This window comes from Lipomyces tetrasporus, assembly GCF_029532465.1.
Source record: "Lipomyces tetrasporus strain NRRL Y-64009 chromosome Unknown POJ06scaffold_3, whole genome shotgun sequence".
NCBI lineage: Eukaryota > Fungi > Ascomycota > Lipomycetes > Lipomycetales > Lipomycetaceae > Lipomyces > Lipomyces tetrasporus.
In genome coordinates this window covers 1,623,066-1,642,158 of record NW_026611598.1, presented here as the reverse complement: position 1 = coordinate 1,642,158, position 19,093 = coordinate 1,623,066, and the positions used below count along the sequence as shown (strand labels likewise).

General features: G+C 49.3%; 6 protein-coding genes across 6 annotated transcripts; 3 read left to right on the top strand and 3 right to left on the bottom strand.

Moving 5' to 3' along the window:
• Window positions 1-69: 69 nt before the first annotated feature.
• Window positions 70-4,097, top strand: POJ06DRAFT_194265 (sterol-sensing domain of SREBP cleavage-activation-domain-containing protein; the record flags this gene model as incomplete). The annotated part of the gene is made up of 5 exons (XM_056184946.1): window positions 70-144; window positions 203-349; window positions 407-2,636; window positions 2,687-3,723; window positions 3,780-4,097. The coding sequence occupies 5 exons, from the start codon at window positions 70-72 to the stop codon at window positions 4,095-4,097; spliced, it is 3,807 nt and encodes a 1,268-aa protein (XP_056045700.1).
• Window positions 4,098-4,959: 862 nt separating this feature from the next.
• Window positions 4,960-7,782, top strand: POJ06DRAFT_266859 (uncharacterized protein; the record flags this gene model as incomplete). The annotated part of the gene is made up of 5 exons (XM_056189191.1): window positions 4,960-4,967; window positions 5,023-5,124; window positions 5,178-5,307; window positions 5,358-5,526; window positions 5,576-7,782. The coding sequence occupies 5 exons, from the start codon at window positions 4,960-4,962 to the stop codon at window positions 7,780-7,782; spliced, it is 2,616 nt and encodes an 871-aa protein (XP_056045699.1).
• A 268-nt stretch (window positions 7,783-8,050) lies between these two features.
• POJ06DRAFT_80179 (Ribokinase-like protein) lies at window positions 8,051-9,848 on the bottom strand. The gene is made up of 8 exons (XM_056191582.1): window positions 9,741-9,848; window positions 9,672-9,687; window positions 9,429-9,579; window positions 9,022-9,363; window positions 8,837-8,974; window positions 8,583-8,782; window positions 8,414-8,527; window positions 8,051-8,353 (listed from the first exon to the last, which is right to left on the bottom strand). The coding sequence occupies exons 1-8, from the start codon at window positions 9,778-9,780 to the stop codon at window positions 8,320-8,322; spliced, it is 1,035 nt and encodes a 344-aa protein (XP_056045698.1). The 5' UTR covers window positions 9,781-9,848; the 3' UTR covers window positions 8,051-8,319.
• Window positions 9,849-10,411: 563 nt separating this feature from the next.
• Window positions 10,412-12,913, bottom strand: POJ06DRAFT_249187 (major facilitator superfamily domain-containing protein). Its single transcript, XM_056187129.1, has 5 exons — window positions 12,469-12,913; window positions 12,314-12,412; window positions 12,130-12,248; window positions 11,348-12,065; window positions 10,412-11,292 (listed from the first exon to the last, which is right to left on the bottom strand). The coding sequence occupies exons 1-5, from the start codon at window positions 12,634-12,636 to the stop codon at window positions 10,618-10,620; spliced, it is 1,779 nt and encodes a 592-aa protein (XP_056045697.1). The 5' UTR covers window positions 12,637-12,913; the 3' UTR covers window positions 10,412-10,617.
• On the bottom strand, window positions 12,908-17,104 carry POJ06DRAFT_249183 (uncharacterized protein). Its single transcript, XM_056187128.1, has 2 exons — window positions 13,484-17,104; window positions 12,908-13,425 (listed from the first exon to the last, which is right to left on the bottom strand). Exons 1-2 carry the CDS (start codon window positions 16,997-16,999, stop codon window positions 13,360-13,362), a joined length of 3,582 nt encoding a protein of 1,193 aa, XP_056045696.1. The 5' UTR covers window positions 17,000-17,104; the 3' UTR covers window positions 12,908-13,359.
• A 1,589-nt stretch (window positions 17,105-18,693) lies between these two features.
• POJ06DRAFT_187763 (uncharacterized protein) lies at window positions 18,694-19,065 on the top strand (the record flags this gene model as incomplete). Its single annotated transcript, XM_056184781.1, has 1 exon — window positions 18,694-19,065. A coding segment is annotated over one exon (372 nt), but the record flags the coding sequence as incomplete, so codon positions are not given.
• Between the last annotated feature and the right edge of the window lie 28 nt (window positions 19,066-19,093).

The following is a 19,093-nucleotide window of genomic DNA, read 5'->3' as shown; positions in this document are numbered from 1 at the left end:
TATCTGTTTAATTATAGCTTTTAATACTTCTTTATTAATTTTCTTCTGCAAGTACTTCTAGTATTACTTATGACATGCGCGTACCCCGGTAGTGGAGCAATTACCGAGATTCATGAGGCAGGCACATGTGCCATGTACAAGAATGTACGTTGAAGTTGACACCTATTTCGTGGCAATTAAGGAGCTTAATCGTGGGATATAGTGTGGTAAAAAGAGCTTCTTTGGTGCGCAGCTGCCGTGCCCTTATAACGGTCCTGCCGTTCCACCGGATAAAACTACGAGAGCGAAGCTGATTGACGTTTGTGGGTCGAGCTGGGCGTCGTCAGATGTGTGCTGTGATATCGACCAGGTATGTTGAATATTATTTGCGTACACACGACCTTTTAGTGCTAATGGAACAATATAGTTAGAAAACTTACAGACTAACTTGAAGAAAGCTGAGAATCTCATCTCTTCTTGCCCAGCTTGCCAGGCCAACTTCGTCGAGTTCTTTTGCTCCTTCACCTGTTCATCAAATCAGTCAAAATTCGTTAATGTTACAGGTCTCGGAAGAGCAACGTCAGGGAAGGACATAGTGACTGAGCTAGACTATTATGTACAGCCGGACACAGCCATCAAGTTCTTTGATTCGTGCAAGGATGTTAAATTCTCTGCGACGAATGGCTATGTGATGGACTTGATTGGTGGGGGTGCAACTGATTTTCAAGGATTCTTGAAATTTTTAGGCGATGAAAAGCCACTACTGGGCGGGTCGCCGTTTCAAATTAATTTCCCGTGGGACGAGACGCCAAGTGAATTAACACGACTTGAATACTCGGCTAAAATTTGCTCAGATCCAGATGAGCGGTATCGTTGTGCTTGCGTGGACTGTCCTGGGGCATGCCCATCGTTGCCACCAACCAAAGCCGAGAAAATATGCAAAGTTGGAATTATGCCATGCTTCTCGTTCGCCATCATTATTCTGTATTCGTTGGTTTTGATTGTCTTCGTGTTGACCTACAAGTCGATCATCCAATTTCGGAGAGGTCCGTTCTACAAACCAGAACGGTTGAGGTTGCTTCAAGGTAACGGAGGAGACTCAGACGACGAAGAAGAGGGCGACATTGTTGAATCATCCGAGATGGTCGAGGGACCATCGACAAGTACATATTGGTTGCACAGAGCCCTTCAGTCTCGATTCACAACTATCGGCCTATTCTGTGCGCAATTTCCTGGTCTTGTAATCGGACTATCGTTACTTATTGTAGGAATCATGTCTCTCGGTTGGTTTCACTTTACCATTGAGACAAATCCCGTGAGACTGTGGGTGAGTCCTACCTCTGCGCCATACAAAGAAAAGGAATTCTATGACAGCAACTTTGGTCCGTTTTACAGAGCCGAGCAAGCGTTTGTGGTTAATGAAACTGGTCCTGTACTAAGCTACGAAACATTGAAGTGGTGGTTTGAAGTCGAGAGCAATATCGCCGCCCTGAAGTCGCCGATATATGGCATTGCGTTCGATGATATCTGCCTGAAGCCTACCGGTGAGGCTTGCGTAATTCAGTCGGTAACCCAGTATTTTGCCGGCGAGTTTGACAATGTGGACGAAGATGGATGGAAAGAACAAGTCAACATTTGCACGGAGAACCCCGTTGATTGTTTACCACCATTCCAACAGCCGCTCAAGCCTAGCATGATTCTTGGCGGGGTCGAGTCCGGTTATACTGAAGCGCATGCTATGATAATATCCTGGGTGGTCAACAATGGACAAGACGGATCAGCTCTTGCGGAGCATGCGATAGACTGGGAACAAGCATTCGAAGCATATCTCCTCGAAGTCCAGGATCAGGCTGCAGCTCGAGGTCTCAGAGTGAGCTTCAACGCAGAAATTTCGCTAGAAAAGGAACTCAATAAGTCTACCAACACTGACGCAAAGATTGTTGTTATTTCTTACCTATTCATGTTTTTCTATGCTTCTTATGCCTTGGGCAGGATCTCATTCCGCGATCGCTTGCGGTCATTGATCGAGTCCAAGTTCACTCTTGGACTGTTCGGCATCATTATAGTTTTATTATCAGTATCGGCGTCTGTCGGCCTGTTTTCTCTCTTTGGTGTTAAAGTCACTCTGATCATTGCCGAAGTGATTCCGTTTCTAGTTTTGGCTGTTGGGGTTGACAATATTTTTCTGCTCTCTCATGAACTGGAGTTAGTGAACAGCAAGCATTCAGGGGAGCCAGTTGAGCATCGAATTGCAAGGGCTGTCGGAAGGATGGGACCAAGTATATTATTATCGGCTTGCTGCGAGACCATTGCATTTGCTCTGGGCGCTGTAGTATCTATGCCTGCCGTACGCAACTTCGCCATATATGCTGCGGGCGCTGTATTCATAAATGCATTGCTTCAGATGACGATGTTTGTCTCGGCGCTGACGTTGGACCAAATCAGATTTGAGGCGAACCGCGTGGACTGCCTCCCGTGCCTGACGATCGAGGTACCGAGTCCGTCGCAGAAGGGGGAAGGACTTTTAACCACCTGGATCCGCGAGAACTATGCACCTTCAATATTGAAAAAGGAGGCTAAGGCGGTCATACTGATGGTGTTCTGCGGATTGTGCGCTATTGCGTTAGCACTTGTTCCTAAAATCCAACTTGGTCTTGGTATTGATAATTATGCTATCTCTACTAAATAGGTACTAATATTGTTACAGATCAGCGAATAGCAATTCCAAGCGATTCATACTTAGTGGAGTACTTCGATGATCTCTACACCTACTTTGACTCTGGACCACCAGTATACTTTGTTACACGCGAATACAATCTCACTGAACGCGCTGCACAGAAATCATTATGCGGTCGATTCTCAACTTGCAACGAATATTCACTCGCGAATATTCTAGAGCAAGAACGCAAGCGATCTGAGGTGTCTTATATAGCCGAGCCGGCGGCGAGCTGGATAGACGACTACCTTCATTGGCTGAATCCTGCCTTGGAGGAGTGCTGCAGGTTCAAGAAGGGTTCCAAGGATGAAATGTGCTCTCCGTATGCTAGGGAGTGGCAGTGTGACGTATGCTACGCAGATCGGGATCCACCGTGGAATATTACGATGAATGGACTGCCGGAAGGCTCGGAATTTATGAATTTCTTCTCCTTCTGGATTGAGTCACCATCGGACCCGTGTCCACTAGGAGGAAAAGCACCATATTCCAATGCTGTTGTTCCAGATTATGATCGCCTGACTATTAACGCATCGTCATTCCGTACGTCGCATGTCCCACTGCGATCGCAAAACGATTTCATCAGCGCGTATGCTGCTGCGAGACGCATTGCAGAATCGATATCTAGAGAAACCGGGGTGGATGTTTTCCCGTACTCCGTATTCTATATTTTCTTTGACCAGTACGGATCCATTTTCACCCTCACAACGACACTCATTATGGCTGCTGAGGCTGCTATATTTGTGATTTTTTCCGTCCTTCTCGGATCGCTTAGAACTGGTGTAGTTGTAACAGCTACTGTGGCAATGATAGTGATTGACATAATGGGCGTGATGGCTCTGTGGGGTATCAGTCTCAACGCGGTTAGTCTTGTCAATCTCGTCATTTGCGTCGGGATTGGTGTTGAATTCTGCAGTCACATAGCGAGAGCTTATATGGTTCCTAACGTCGACGTCTTGGAATTGAGCCGTTCGCGGTTGAAAGATCGTGACGAGCGTGTGTGGGCGGCACTTGTGAGTGTCGGAGGATCCGTAAGTCCTGACTATTTGATGTGAATATCGGATATCTTAGTTCTCACATTGTTTAGGTGCTTTGCGGAATTACGTTGACGAAGCTCATAGGCGTTACCGTCTTGGCTTTCACGAGATCCAAAATCTTCGAGATCTACTACTTCCGAATGTGGCTGACACTCGTCGTTGTCGCTGCCTCGCATGGCCTGATCTTCCTGCCCGTGGCGCTGTCATACTTTGGCGGCTCCGAGTATAGCATTGAGGATGAGAATGGAGTCTACAGCGATGTCACCACGAGACGGTACCGCTCACTCTTTGAAGAGCCCGAAACAGCTGACAGCGAAGACGACGAAGAGGAGGAAGAGGAGGAAGCGGAGCAAGAAATGCGACATTGAAGCCATATTTGAATGTGAAATTAGAGGTAAATGGCGCTGGTGTTGTCGTAGGTGCGGTCTATCTCACGGAGCATTGATTGATCAATATGGTTTAGCATGTCATGTATGGTGGGCGTTCATAGGGATAATGAGGCAGATTTATATCGATATGTCATACCATTAGCTATGTGTTACCTGCATCACTATGGGTGTACCATCATACATTTAAGCAAATTCTAGCGCGCTCACGCACGTCCAACGGTCTACGACGATCGTGCATTATGCAAGAGTAACTACCTGCGCACCGTCGCCCACTTATGAATTGGAATTAACTATTTGGCATAGATACATTTCCCCATAGATGTATTGAACCGTAGAATATATTGAGCTCTAGATCATACAATCTAATCCTGGTTATATCGTGGATTCATACTCTACCCTTGATTTGATAAAAAGAACATACGGTATCATAGTGGGCAGTTTGGCTTGGTTGCGATGGTGTAAGATGTAAGCCAGGTAAGATATGTGGAGCATGATATGCCCTGCGGCTTTTGACAGTCTGAACTTTGAGTCGCGCTTGAGATTCCAATAACCCACCGACCATCAACATATTTCCTACAACCGTTGGTATGATTCGACTGATAGCCAAAGTTCCCTTTAATCATGGTTATAGCCTGGTCTAATATCTAAGAACTTGGACGAGAGACTACGGTATTATTGACCCCCCAATCTGTCATTGCGACGGCGCTGGTGCTCCCGAGTTGAGCACTTAGAATAGAAGCGATCGAACGTGGGAAAGGCGGCAGGTCTCCTCGTACGGAGACATAGTTGCCGCATTGTCATACATCTAGTTGTATTATCTTGATAGGAAGCTGCAATAGCCATGTCAACGTCAGTATTTAGAAGGCCAGTCAATCATGGTGACGATAGCTAATGGCGATTTCAGAAATTCTCTTCCGGGTGAGATAGTGGTCCTCGAGAAGAAACTAAAGACTCTTTTGAAAGTACGCCCGCCATACCACAAGGATGTCGACACTCTCGTGACTGAGTAAGCCAAGCCAACCTTTTTTCGATCTGCAGCTATTAATGAGCACTCTTCAGATTTCGCGAAACTGTTGAACGCATCATCCTGCAGGACATAACAGCTGCGCATGCGGCTGATCTTGACACAGTACTATGGATCAGAGTGCATCACCCTGTGATCGAACTGTACAAGAAACTGTTGCAGAAGGTTAGTCTTGGAGGCCGAGGATGGAAGAACAGGAGCTAATTAGATCAAAGATCCAGCCCCAGATCAAGGCGAAGCCAACAGAAGCCAGGAAGTTGCAGGACTTTTTTGTAAAGTTTTTAAAGTCCGCGGCACAGTTCTATCGCTTATACATTCAGCATTTGGTTGGCCAGTTTGGTGTTAGGGAAATTGAGCCAATCGTCGTGCGTTTTCATATGGAAGGTACGTGAATATACTTGTGCTGCATAGATTCGCTCTGACATTACTTAAGCGATTCGCTCACCTCGTGCTTTAAAGAAACCCAATGATAAATTGAGGATCCTTGTCGTGCGATCATGCCATCGGGCTCTAGTTTGCCTCGGTGATCTTTCACGCTATAGGGAAATGCACTCTTTTGATTCCGCCGAGAAAGAATGGAGGCATGCACAAAATTATTACATCCTTGCCAAACAGCTCTACCCCAGTCTTGGATTCCCACATAACCAGCTAGCAGTGATTTCGATATTTGAAGGCAGCGTACTATCATCGCAGTATCACTTCTACAGAGCAATCTGCGTGAAAGAACCATTTCCTACTGCGGAAGGAAATCTGGGTCTAGGGTTCAAAAAGTTTATGAATAGCCCAAAGATTGCAAAAGCAGATGGATCTCAAAAGAGGGACGAGAATGCCGTCAACCAGTTACTTGAATCATTTTTGATCTGGCATGCGATCGCCTACAAGACTGGGAGAGCTCCAGGGGATGACACCCTGGAGATACATATTTTGCAGCAACTGCGGGCTGATATCGTCGACCGCAAGGTGACGACAGATACCTTAACAAAGATGGTCTTAATCAATATCTGCGCCTACTACAAAGCCATGCAAGATCCAACGAGAGAGGATCTCGCGACGGAAATGTTGAAATTTAACGTGGCCATGCTATCGTGTCTTCTGAAGGTTCTCAATGGGGAGCTTGAGGCGGTCAGATCGAATGCAACGCCGCTCGACATTCAGACGGAAGGGATTTCTGCCGTCGCGCGTCGCGTATTGTACGGATTGCGGATATATTCTGCCTGGCTGATGGTTAACGCTCAATCAATGACTCGAGCCAACAACGACGGCGAGCAAATTCCGATGTTGTCAGCGCAAGTTAGCGATTTATGGACGGACTACGCAGACGCACTATCCTCGATTGCGGTTTTATTTGGCAACTTAAATCTTGAGAAGACGGATGTACTCCTCAAAGAGGATATCGATCTAATTGGATGCGAGCCCTTGAATGGCGGGTTTCATGGCATAAGAGCGAGGGCAGAAGAGTTGACGTTTGCCGAGATAGAAGAGGTTACAAGTAGGTTGCATCCCATGGAAGAGACACTATTGCGTATTTCCGATCTTCTCACCGACGCGGTCACTCTCAGCAATCGCGAAGAGGTCCCTCTTGTGTTCGAGGAGGAAAAGTTCACATATTATCCTCTACGGATAATGTCTACGCCAGCAGGAACAGGAGCCGTTCCATTGCCTGAATTCAGTTCACAGTCGTTTTACAGCATGAATCAGAGCCAGCTCGAAAGATCTCAAGCAAAGTCCGACCCCGCCATTACTGCCTTTGGAGAAAAGAGAAGCGTAGCGGGATCGGTTGGATCAGAGCCATCTGTGTCGTACATGATGAATGCAATGGTGGATTATCTAGTTCAAGATGACGAGTTGGAAAGTGTTCGAAGGGCAAAAGCAGTCGAACCTGCTGGCCGGACGAATCTGGACGAGGTGGTTTTCGCAAGGTCTCGGCGGGCCAAGAAAGACGCGAATCCGAAAGCTGAGAATGTCCCCGCGGACGTCCCAGACCTCTCCTCTCAGCAGCCACGCGCATTCTCTCCGTGGAATCCGTTAGCGACAAGCACCCAAGCACTGCCACATTACGCGGCACCGAACCCTTCCACGTTTAGTCCGTTTTCGGATGATGGGTTTCATCCCGGTTCTAATGCGTTTCAATTCTCAAATCAGGGGTTCGACCCATTTGCGGCAAGTATTGGCATTCAGCATTCAGTGTCTGCATCGACTTTCGCGAGATCTCCAGTTGTGAGTAGTGCAATTGGTGGAGATGTTCTAAATTCGTTTTCTGTATTCCAACCTTCCTCGGTGCCGTCTTCGGTGAATGAACTAGACCCTTCCTTCCAAGCAATGAGCGTCAAGACATCTCTACCGGAACCAGCCGTACAGCAGCTTAGAAATTCCACTTCGACGAGCTCGTTTGATTCTTCCCGTGGACCTCCATCTGCTACCGTACAACCGGGACAGGTTCGTTTTTTCCCTCCTCAAGTACGACTGCACAAATCGATTGGGGCAACGTCTAAGCGGGCGAGTATCTCACCAATTGAAAGGGTATCTTCATCATCTCCGTCTAGACACGAGCCGAGCCCCCTGCAGCAAAATAATGGTGCTGGACGTTGGTATAGCGAGCCTGCACGACGTTTAGACGAGAACCGGTCACGGGATACCTGACTACAATGCCATCGAGTTCGTGCCCACTCAGTCACGAACACGAGGGTGACAACGACAGATGAGCTAAGATAGTGCATGTATTTTACCTGCTGTGAGCGTCGTGAGAGGGAGTTACACGCGTCATAATAGGGACGTAATGGTTGGATTCCCTAGCAACGACGTCGCTGGGGTTTTTGTGGGACTTGGTTGCCGAGACGTTTACGCAGGATGTATTTTAAATCATGCCTCTTGCAACCGTCGCAAGAATATTTGTGCGCAAAGTAATTTAGATTAGGTGCCTCGCATGTATTAATGGAAGATGGAGTAGCGGATCATCTTTACTTCTTCTCTTCTATTTAAATCTGCGTTGGTTGCCAAGAGCTGTACTTCTTTTGACGTCCTTACGCTTCTTCTATGTCTTACACAAATACACTGCTGTACTACCTACTGTACACCATATAACATCCAATATGCATAACTATTCGGCTAGGAAACGACAAACTAACGCATATATTATCAGTGATCATAGGTGAACTACGGAGTCTTCTTATATGTACTTTAAGCGGAATACTCGATCTTGGGATAAGGATACCTTTGGCACCAATGTTAGATATTTCCCCATATTCTTGAATTACAATAAAGGACCACTTACGCAGGACCACTGAGACGAACAGTCCAGCTCGCGAGCCAGTGACCGACCTCGACAGCCTCGTCAATTGATTTGCCAGCGACAATTGAACCGATGAAGCCACCAGCAAACGAGTCACTACGTAAACGGTTAGGATATACAAGCTCACACATAGTACTCTGTAGATGCGTACCCAGCGCCGTTGGTGTCGACGATCTCAGATGCGGCGATGGGTCGGATGGGGTAGACCTTGGTGCTGGTGACACCGGTCGTATCAGCGGAGACAACAATGGTGGACTCAGCGCCCTGGGTGATAACGACGTAGCGAGGACGCTTAGTGTTGGCCTTAGGGAGCGTTGCGATGGCCTTGGCGATTTCGGTAACGTCAGTGATCTGGTGATTGTCAATTCTACTTCTCCAGAAAAGGGTGCGCGATATGTGACATACACCAAGACCGTGGGATTCGGCGTAAGCAGCGGCTTCGCTCTCGTTGCCGATGAGGATATCCCAGTAAGGGGCAACAGAGTCCATCTGGTCCTTGAAGAACTGGGCAAGGAAAGGAGCGGACAAGTTCATGGAGAACACCTGAACCGCGTCAGCTCGGAGTCAACCCGTAAGTGGCAACAATTTACCTTGTTAGTTTCCGCAGCGTGCTGCCCAAGAGCAAGGATGGCTGGAACGCAGACGGTCAAGTGGTAACCTCCGACATAGTAGAACTGGCAATCCTCAACAAATTTCCAAATTTCGGGGCTCTTGAGGTGATCGATTTTGTAGTGGTTCGCAGCCGAAAGATCGGTAACAAGCGATCGATCTGTACCGGTGACAATGACAGCACATTTGCCGGTCGGCTGGTCTTTCTCGACAAGGTAGGCAGAGTAGAGGCCCTCCTTCTGGTTGGCCTCACGGAGGAGGTCAGAGAATTTGTCCTCTCCCACACACCCGCAGTAAACGACAGAGTCCGGGGGAAGGACGTACTGATGCAATAGTTAGTGACACTCGTAAACATAAAAAGAATTACATATGCAAATTCAAAACTCACCTGAGCGCCACGAGCAGTGTTCTGTGCAGCACCGCCAGCGAGGAACTTAGCGTCGTACTTTAAGATCTCATCGTAAATGGGCATATGCTTCTCCTCGGCGAGGATAGCATCGTTGGCGTTAAGGCCATACTTCTCCAGGAACTCAGTAGGACTATTCGAGAGTTAACCGTATTTCACATATGCCATTCGCTCACCCATTTAGTGGACGTGAACAATTAGCATAAAAGCAAGAACCGAACTAACCACACTGCCTGAATATCTATGGACAATCATTAGCAACCGGTTCTACTCTACAGCACAAACAAAGCGTACCCAAAAGAGGATTTCCTAAGCAAAGAAGAGAAAATGGCATCTTCGATGACAACGGCTGGTTCAATTGACAATTCGGACTGAATTGATTTTATATAGTCTCGTTCTCGAGACCAAGTTTATTTTATTAAAGTTTGGGTCCCTGCAAGCCAATTTAAAGTTCTGCATAAACGTTATAGATGGTGCAAATAAGCCTGTAACATCACAGCAACTCTGGCACCCGCAAGTTTTCTTCATTTTCGAGCTTTAAAATTTTTGCAATTCACTAAACGTTCATCCGTGAATTGCATATAGTATACTCTCAATCGGTTAGTAGGTTTTCATTCCTTTGTCGTTCTATACTTCTTTACGGTCTCTTGGCTTAATGATGTAACATGTTTTTTGAATTTCTTCACCTGAATTTTCATGTGGAATAAATAACATACGAGCTTTTTAATTCTGATTCGTGGCACAAGAGACAAATTTTGTTAGGTTATTGTCCTTCTGATTGTGCAATTGTCATCTAACAGTTCAGTAGGTTTAGTTTCAACTGATTGAGAATTTCTGTGGTAATTGTTGATGTCTTGCTTTCTGTACATTGCATACATTGATGGATGGCGGTTACCGACGTTTGTCTTTCGTCACTTCCCTAGTGACGACGTCAAACGTTTCAGTATTGCATTCTGAACGTGATGTACTGTGTATAGACGCTATTGCAAATTTTCCGTCTCGAATCATTATGTACAATGCACAATGTCAAACTCCGCATTTCGCGGCTCTCTATAAACCATACCCCGATAACCCATGCCCCTCTATGATCTAGAATATGTCCAACTAACCAACAATACATCATCTTACTTAAAACAGCGACGCAAGCCCGGACCTAAAACGAAAAAAAAAATCACGAAGATGGAGCAGTAGCATGTTCATCATCACTCTCATTGCCATCCTCGAAGACGTTGTCAACCGTGTACGATATCCGCTGTCCTAAATTCTCCCTCTCCCGGGACGTCAACCTGTCGCCACCCCATAACCTGACTGCGGCAACCCCGCCTTCGAAAGACATAACCCATACCGCGCAAATAAATAAAATAATATTAAACACTGCCATCAAGATGAACGGTGCTCCGCGGGACCTATCGGACGTCCAGCCGCCTAACTTTGTTAAGATGAGAATGCCAGCCGCGCCTGTGACTGAGTACACGCCCGCGATGGAGCCAGAGTATTCCACCCGCCGTTCGGTGCATAACGACAACGAGCATACGATCGCGCCTATCTGGCCTATGCCTATGAATGTCGCCCACAGGAACGAGATACCGACTCGCGGGTCGTCCAGGCTCGCGAACCCGAAGAACCCGATCGTGCCGATAACGGCTGTTATTGCCAGAGACTTTGTCTTGCCGATTTTGTCGCACGCAATGCCCCATATTGGCGCCGCTACCAGTGCACAGGTTTCAGCAACTCCGGTGAGCATCGCAGAGCGGATGTATGCATCTCGACAGCTGTCTTTGACATCGGTTGTGATTGCGCAGATTCCTTCGCTGTAAAAGTACTGGTTGACGAAAAGAGGAATGAACTAGATCCTGTCAGCCAAAGGTGACTACGTGCGATGATCTTATAATGGGACTTACCAGTGACACGGCAACACTAGCAGCACGAGCAATCAACCCGCCAACATAGGCAAGGAAAATATCTGGCTCAGAAGCAGCCGTGAACCCCTTCAACAGTAACCTAAAATAGCTATTCTTCTTTTCAAGATACTGCTGGCCAAACTCGTGCTCATGTTCGCTAAGCCACTCGTCGTCGTCGAAAGCCGTGTTCTGAAGGACACCTTCATTCGATTCTGTCGACGCCTGGGAGTCCACGCTTTGTCTCCTACTTGACTGCTGGCGGAGCTGGTTTAATCGCTTTCGTCGACGATTGAATCGTATACTTCTTATCCACAATGACAAACTCCTGCTCGGATCCTGGCGTAAGCCGACAAACAAGACTGCACCAACCACAATCGCAACAATGCCGACGATATAAAATGCGCTCTTCAGGGACTCCTCCGGCGACAAATCATACTGTGCTTCTAAGCGCGTCGGAATCGGCAGCAATACTGTCACTGCCATCACGGCCCCCAATCCCGTGCACAATCCGACCAAACCCGACAGTGTCCCGTTTCGCACTGGCGGTGCGGCGGTGCGGCGGTGCGGTGCTTGTTGCTGCTGTCGCTGCTGCTGTTCGAACCATTGTGCGGTACCTGGTTCTTCTGGCGCGAACTCGGCGTCAGCTTCGGTTCCGAATGACCGTTTCGGTAAACGGTAGCTGCTGACTTCGGATAGCAACGCCGTGACCATTGCCGCTCTATGTAAAGATTACAATTAGCTGGCAGCACTTGTGTCTGTAGTAAACTATATCATCACCATACGTTCCAGATCCACCGATCGCAAAACACATTCTAAGCAGGAGAAGATCCGGGTACACGTTCTTCGCTTGTACAAAGAACACCAGGCCAATGCCAACGAGCACATATGCCACCGAGCATACCTTAAAAAACCCCCACAGTTAGTCTCAATTGCAAATCATGATCGCGGCTAGAACCATAGTAGTACCGTTCTGGTGCCGATCTTATCAGACAGGGTGCCCCATAGAGGGCACATGATCACACTGACGAGTTCATCGATAAACCCCAACGTGCCGACATAATCGCCCTTTTGCCTAAAGTCAGCATCTGCACTGAGCCACATACCGACTGTCTTTATCTCACGATATTATCTTTCATCCGCAACAAGACGGTAATGACAAACGACTGCGTAGCATTGAGGTATACTAGAAACGCAATGGAACAGAAACATGATAATAGATAAGCGACGATATTCACGATCGTAACTCCGGACGTGTTTGCGTGTGGCACCGACATTCTTAGCGGGTGCATTATCTTGTTGCACGATTAAGTACAACAATGCGAACCGACACTTGCTGTGGAGAGCTGCGATGGCGGGCGAGGTTGGTCGTGCGTTGACGTTTTGCCGAGTTCTCGCATCGCGGCCGTAAAGTCCGAGGCCGGACCGAATTCGACGGATGGCCGAAGTTGGTCAGCCGCACATGTGCTGCGCTAAGTATCCCTCCCATGCATGCGTCCAGGATAGTTAACCGACGGATATAAAGTGGACGCATCGTATAATTAACCTATGGATATTAAGAAGTCGGGATCAAATATTACTTGTTATTACCGATGTGGTTGCTAAAATATTAAACACATTCCAATTCGCGCCGGCGAACTATATATCTCTACGTACAAGTACCCTTCGCAAGCAACCATCGCGTATTCAAACTAGCCAATCGCTTAACAAAGCAGAACACGGAAAACCACATCAAAGAGAGAACCAACCGCAGATAATACACAAACAATCGTATTCAAAGCAAAAGGTGGAGGAAAACAAAACCAATAATACAGATGGCCAAAACACACGTACTTTGAAAAAATATAACCAATGTAACAGTAAGACAACGACAATTCCCAACACTTAAACCACTTTTGTTACATCCCCTCCGACTGAAATCGATCTGACATGACAAGCATATGACAAGACAAAGCAACTAAAGGAACTCCAGCGCCGAATGCAAGGAAATACTACCATAATACAAACAAGTACATTTATCGGCGAACACCATTTGACGCGGATGCCGGCAGCGCCCGATGCTTATGGAGCTGGTGCACACACTTTAAACCAGCATTAGTCTCCCGAATCCATACACACGCGGGTTCAAAGCGAACTCACCTTATTAATTGTCTGCACTAGCAACGCTGGCTTCAACGGCTTAGACAAGTACTCGTCCATTTGGGCTTGCATGCACCTCTCCCGATCACCCAACATCGCATGCGCCGTCAACGCGACAATCGGCGTCCGCGCGCGCACACCAATGTGCTGCTTCTCCCACTCCCTGATCTTAGTCGTGGCTTCAAAGCCGCCCATGACCGGCATCTGGACGTCCATAAGCACAATGTCGTATCGCTTCTTGCGGACGGCCTCGAACGCCTCGAGACCATTCTCGACAACTTCAACCCGGTGCTTGTATTTCTCGAGGATTCGGACTGCTAGTTTTTGGTTGACGACATTGTCTTCTGCCAATAGAATCTCATACGTCTTTGCGCCGTCGGAGTTGAGCGGCGCGGCACGGGACTCGAGTGCCGGCCGTAGCGCGTTGCCCATATCTTGAATCGAGCACGGCGTGTTGCCGTATGACGTAATCCCGAGATCCAAGCACAACTTGAGATTGACTTGTGGAATGCACGGGTTGAGCAAGACAAGAGGAATGTACTTCAAGTGGTTAAGGGTGCGCAATTTGGCCGCGACGTCGAGACTGTCGACGATGATCGTGTCGAACTTGGGACCAGAATGGTCGACAGGCAGCGGCGCTTCCTCGACAGAGTTGACGACCCACGGTTTGAGCTTGAGCTGACGGACGGCATCCATGAGGTCCTCGGTCACAGACTTTTCGTGGACAGTGTCGATGAAGAGCACGTAGTGATCTCTAAATGGTGCAAGGTTCTCAAGCAATGGGTTCAGTCCACCTTCAGCTTGCTTGACACGGAGCGTAAAGTAAAACTGCGATCCCTTGCCGTACTCAGACTGGACCCAGACATCACCACCCATCAAATTAATCAGCTGTTTCGAAATCGACAGTCCAAGACCCGTACCGCCGAATTTTCGAGTCGTGGACCCATCAGCCTGGCAGAATGTGTCGAAAATGATGTCCAGCTTGTCGTTCTGGATACCGATACCGGTGTCAGACACGCAAAACTCTATCAGCATCTCATCGGGCCCGCAATTGGACGACGGGTGCGTTGCCGGATCCGCGCGGCAAATGCTCAAGGCAACTTCGCCGCTCTCAGTGAATTTGATGGCGTTGCCGACGAGGTTCAAGATGACTTGTCGCAGACGGAACGAGTCGCCGATGAGGTTATCCGGGAACGTGTTGTCGATCTTGTACACCAGGTCAAGATGCTTCTCATTCGCTTTGACTGCCAGCGTTTTCAACGCACCGAATACAGTACCGCGCAGAGAAAACGCAATCTTCTCAATCGTCATGCGATTGGCTTCAATCTTGGAGATATCGAGAATGTCGTCGATAATTGTCAGCAAAGAGTTGGCAAGATTATGCACGATCGACAACATCTCCCGTTGGTACTGGGTAAGTTCTGTATCAAGCGACAGCTGGGTCATGCCGATAATACCGTTCATTGGCGTGCGGATTTCGTGCGACATATTTGCCAGGAATTCCGACTTTGTTCTGTTTGCGAGTTCGGCTGCTTCACGAGCTGCAGTGTTACGCTGGATCGATTCGCGCAGATTGAGAACCATCAGGTTGATCTTAGTCTTGAGCGCGTCCATCTCGCCTGACGCCTCGACCGTAATGAAGCGTGTAAAGTCACCGTCAGTGGCGGAATCGGTGATTTGCGCGAACGCTCGGACTTGTGTTGTGAGATTAGCTGCCATTATGTTGACATTTGTCGTAATTTCTCTCCACAATCCATCAACGTCCGAGACCTGGGCCTGGACACCGAGTTTGCCGTCAATACCGACATCCTTGGCAACACGCGTGACTTCGGACGCGAAAACTTGCAGTCGGTCAACCATCTTGTTGATTGTCGATTTGAGGGCCAGCATTTCTCCCTGAGCATGCACATCAATCTTTCGAGACAAATCGCCCTGCGCGACAGCGGTAGTGACGTCGGCGATGGAACGCACTTGGGTTGTCAGATTAGAAGCCATGACATTCACATTCTCGGTGATCTCTTTCCAAGCACCTTCGACGTCCTCGACCTTTGCTTGGCCGCCGAGAATACCTTCCGTGCCGACAGCGCGCGCGACTTTGGTGACTTCGAGCGCGAAATTTTGCAGACGGTCGACCATCTTGTTTATTGTCGACTTGAGATCGAGCATCTCTCCGCGACAGTTGGCTGATACTTTTTGCGAGAGATCGCCTCCGGCGACAGCGGTCGTGACCTTTGCGATATTTCGCACTTGGTCTGTGAGATTTGATGCCATGGCGTTGACATTGTCCGTCAACTCTCGCCAGATGCCCTCGACGCCTTCGATCTGGGCCTGGCCTCCGAGTCGACCCTCGACACCAGTTTCGCGCGCGACGCGGGTGACTTCGAACGCGAACGTGCGTAGCTGGTCAACCATAGAATTGATTGTTTTTTGCAACTCAAGAATCTCGCCCTGAGCGTGGACGTTAATCTTGCGGGACAAATCGCCTTGAGCGACAGCGCGAGTAACGTCCGCGATCTCACGCACCTGGTTCGTGAGGTTGGACGCCATCACATTGACGTTGTCGGTCAACTCCCGCCACACACCTTCGGTCCCCTCGCCCTCGGCCTGGCCACCGAGCGTGCCGCCAGCGACCTCAGTAGCGACCCTAGTGACTTCGGACGCGAACCGCTGGAGCTGGTCCATCATGCGATTAATCGTCTCCTTAAACTTGACAATCTCGGGATCGAGCTCTTCTTTGTGAACAATAACCTTCTTCGACAAGTCACCTTGGGCGACCGCAATGACAACCTCGCCGATCTCCATCAGCGCCCGTTGGAAAGCGCGGTTCGCGTTCTGGGATCTTCGCAGTTCGCGGTCCAAAATATTTGTATCGACTACCCGTCGCTCATGGGGTTCAAATGACTCTGTGAAGTCGCGGATCATTTCGTGAGCCTGGGCGAGATCGAGCTCGAGCGCGATGACGGTCGTTTTGCGCTCGAGCAGCTCACGCTCCTGGGCCTTGACTTTTGCATTGAGTTTTTCGAGCTCGACGGCCTGTTGGTCGTATTTGAGTGCCAGGTTGCCGTTCACGCAATCGTTCGTAGCGGTCGAAGCACGGGATGTGACGGACCCAGCCTTCGTAGTGCTAGGGATCGGGTATGAGTCTGACACAGCCCGATCTGGTGCGTTCGGGTTACTAGCCATGGGAGCTGGTAGCGGAGAGGTGACGGTTAGAGTAGCCAACGACGATAGCGGAGTCGTGACAGCCGACGATGTGCCAGACGAAGGCGCGGTAGGAGGCGCCCCCGACGGGGTCGACGAGGCCGGAAGTGCAACTGCGGCAGACGCAATCTGTTCAAGGTCACGGACACGATAGAGGACGGCGGCGAGCTCCTTCTCGAGCTGGTCCTTAATGTCGCATGGCGCGCCGGGAAGGACGATAGGCTTGGTCGAGGTGAAGAGAAAGGAGTCAGCGGCAGCCACATTGTGGAGAACAGAAACAACCGCCTGGCAGGTGACGTCGTCGCAGGAACCCATGGCTGAAGCTGCGACTGCTGCTGATTGCAGCGGGCGGAAGAAGAAGAAAAGGAGTGTTGGAAGTGGTTGGTAGAGTTAGTGGGAGGACGTTTGGTCAAGGCCACCAGCGGGGCGACTAAGCGACTAACCAGCTAGCTAGCCATCGACACGCATTTTAGCCAGCGACGAGCGAACCGTGCCACCGGGTCACTTAAGGTTTACACCTGTGGCAAAGCCAGCTGGTTGGCACCACAACAACGAGGGCCCGAATCCGATGCGAGAAAAGAGAAATGTCGCGTGTGCACACAATGCATGACACTATAATTGTAGATTATTCCAATGCAAATGAATGCTGGCCATGGCAGCACTGCCGGCAGTGTTTTCACTGCGAGATCAAAGTTCCATTTCGGTCATGGCACGAACTTTAATGGACCCTGAGGCAGCGGGCGGTACGGTTGAACACCGCCGCATCTGCAGCAATAATTCCATCACGAGCTTCAGTCGCGGATACGTTAAGGTCTGAGTATCAGGAGCAACGTGCTCGCGTGTCTGTCGCAAGTGGGGCCCCGTGAACAGAAGATCACTTAGCCGCTCGTTCGAGGTTCTTCTACCCGTCGGTCAGTCTGCTGCTACTCGGAGTACTCGCGGTAATCTACTGCAATGGTTCTTGTCTGGTGCCTGTGTTGTCCAGCCCGGGTACTTTGGCAGATGAGAAAACCCACACCCGCGATGCAAATATTCCATATTCCACATGCGCCCAGTCACACACAGATGACGCCATGGCAGATTAATTTTTAATACTACGGAAATGAGATCCGGGTGCGCTCGAGCACCGGTCAAGTTTGGTAGGGCTCTCGACCTTTGCGAGGATTGACGACCTTGCACAGGACCGGTTTAATGATACCAGCTACTATTCGCTATAGAATACTACAATATTAATGCATAGTTAATAAAGAATAAAATGAACCCTAGATTGATATTGACGGCCACTTTGCCGACATGGGCCCTGTGCCCAGGAAGTTGCGGCGACACTGCGGCGTCTAGTGGCTGGTGTCGAGCACAATGTGCCCACCAAACTTGCCTGCTGCAACCTGTGCCGATCTCGGTTGGCTATAATATTACGAGAGATAGTTACTTGGATTACTGTACATGAGGGCTACTTTACTGTGTTCTCTCTAAGATGTTATCGCCTTTGTTGCACTGCAGATACGGCTATTTTTAGCCCTGTTGAACGACACTTGCTACCCTATGGATGTCTGACGGCTGACAGCTCTGAGGCCAATAAGGTCCCTAGTTTTCACAAGATCCGGATCGACAAAGTCGCGTCGCTACGGCCGGTCGGCCCCCGAAACACGCTACTGCAATCCCCGCATACAGCAGCCCTGCAGCTCGCGTATTGTGACGGGATATCCTGGCAGAGGTGGGCAGCACGACACAAAACCCTCAGTAGAGACAGCTGAGAACTCCCCGCCGAATTCGTCTCAGGGGACGAAAACGGACAATTATTTACAACTTGAGTCCGTATGCTGCACTCATCGTTGCGTTCTGAAGTTGCTGGCTAGGGATTACATAGATTCGACTGACAGATGTCAAAACGCGCATGTCCGCTGCCGTCATCCGACTCTGGTTCCGAGTCCGACAGCAACGCCTCTGGCCAGTCCGATCCAGCGGCCCACAAGATCTCCCGCTCGTCTCCGTCGCCACAGCAACCGCTCATCCAATGCACCCTCCCACCCCGCTGCACCCGCTCTCCGCAGTCATTCGCATCCTACGCCGCGTTTGAAAGACACTACGCCGCGTCCCACACGCTGGTCTGCACTTCCTGCGCCGCCCGCTCATTCCCGTCACAGCATTTTCTGGACCTGCACTTGTCCGAACTCCACGACCCGTTCGTCGCCGCGAGACGGGACAGGGGTGACAAGGTCTACAGGTGCTTTGTGCAAGGGTGTGACAAGGTCTGTGCGGACACGAGGAAACGCCGGTTGCATCTGATTGACAAGCATGGGTTCCCGAGGGAGTTTATGTTCGGCATTGTCGCCCACGGCCTCAGGCGTAACCAGGCCTCGTTATTGTATCCTGCCAGGAAACCGAGAAATGTCGTCGACAACGACGACG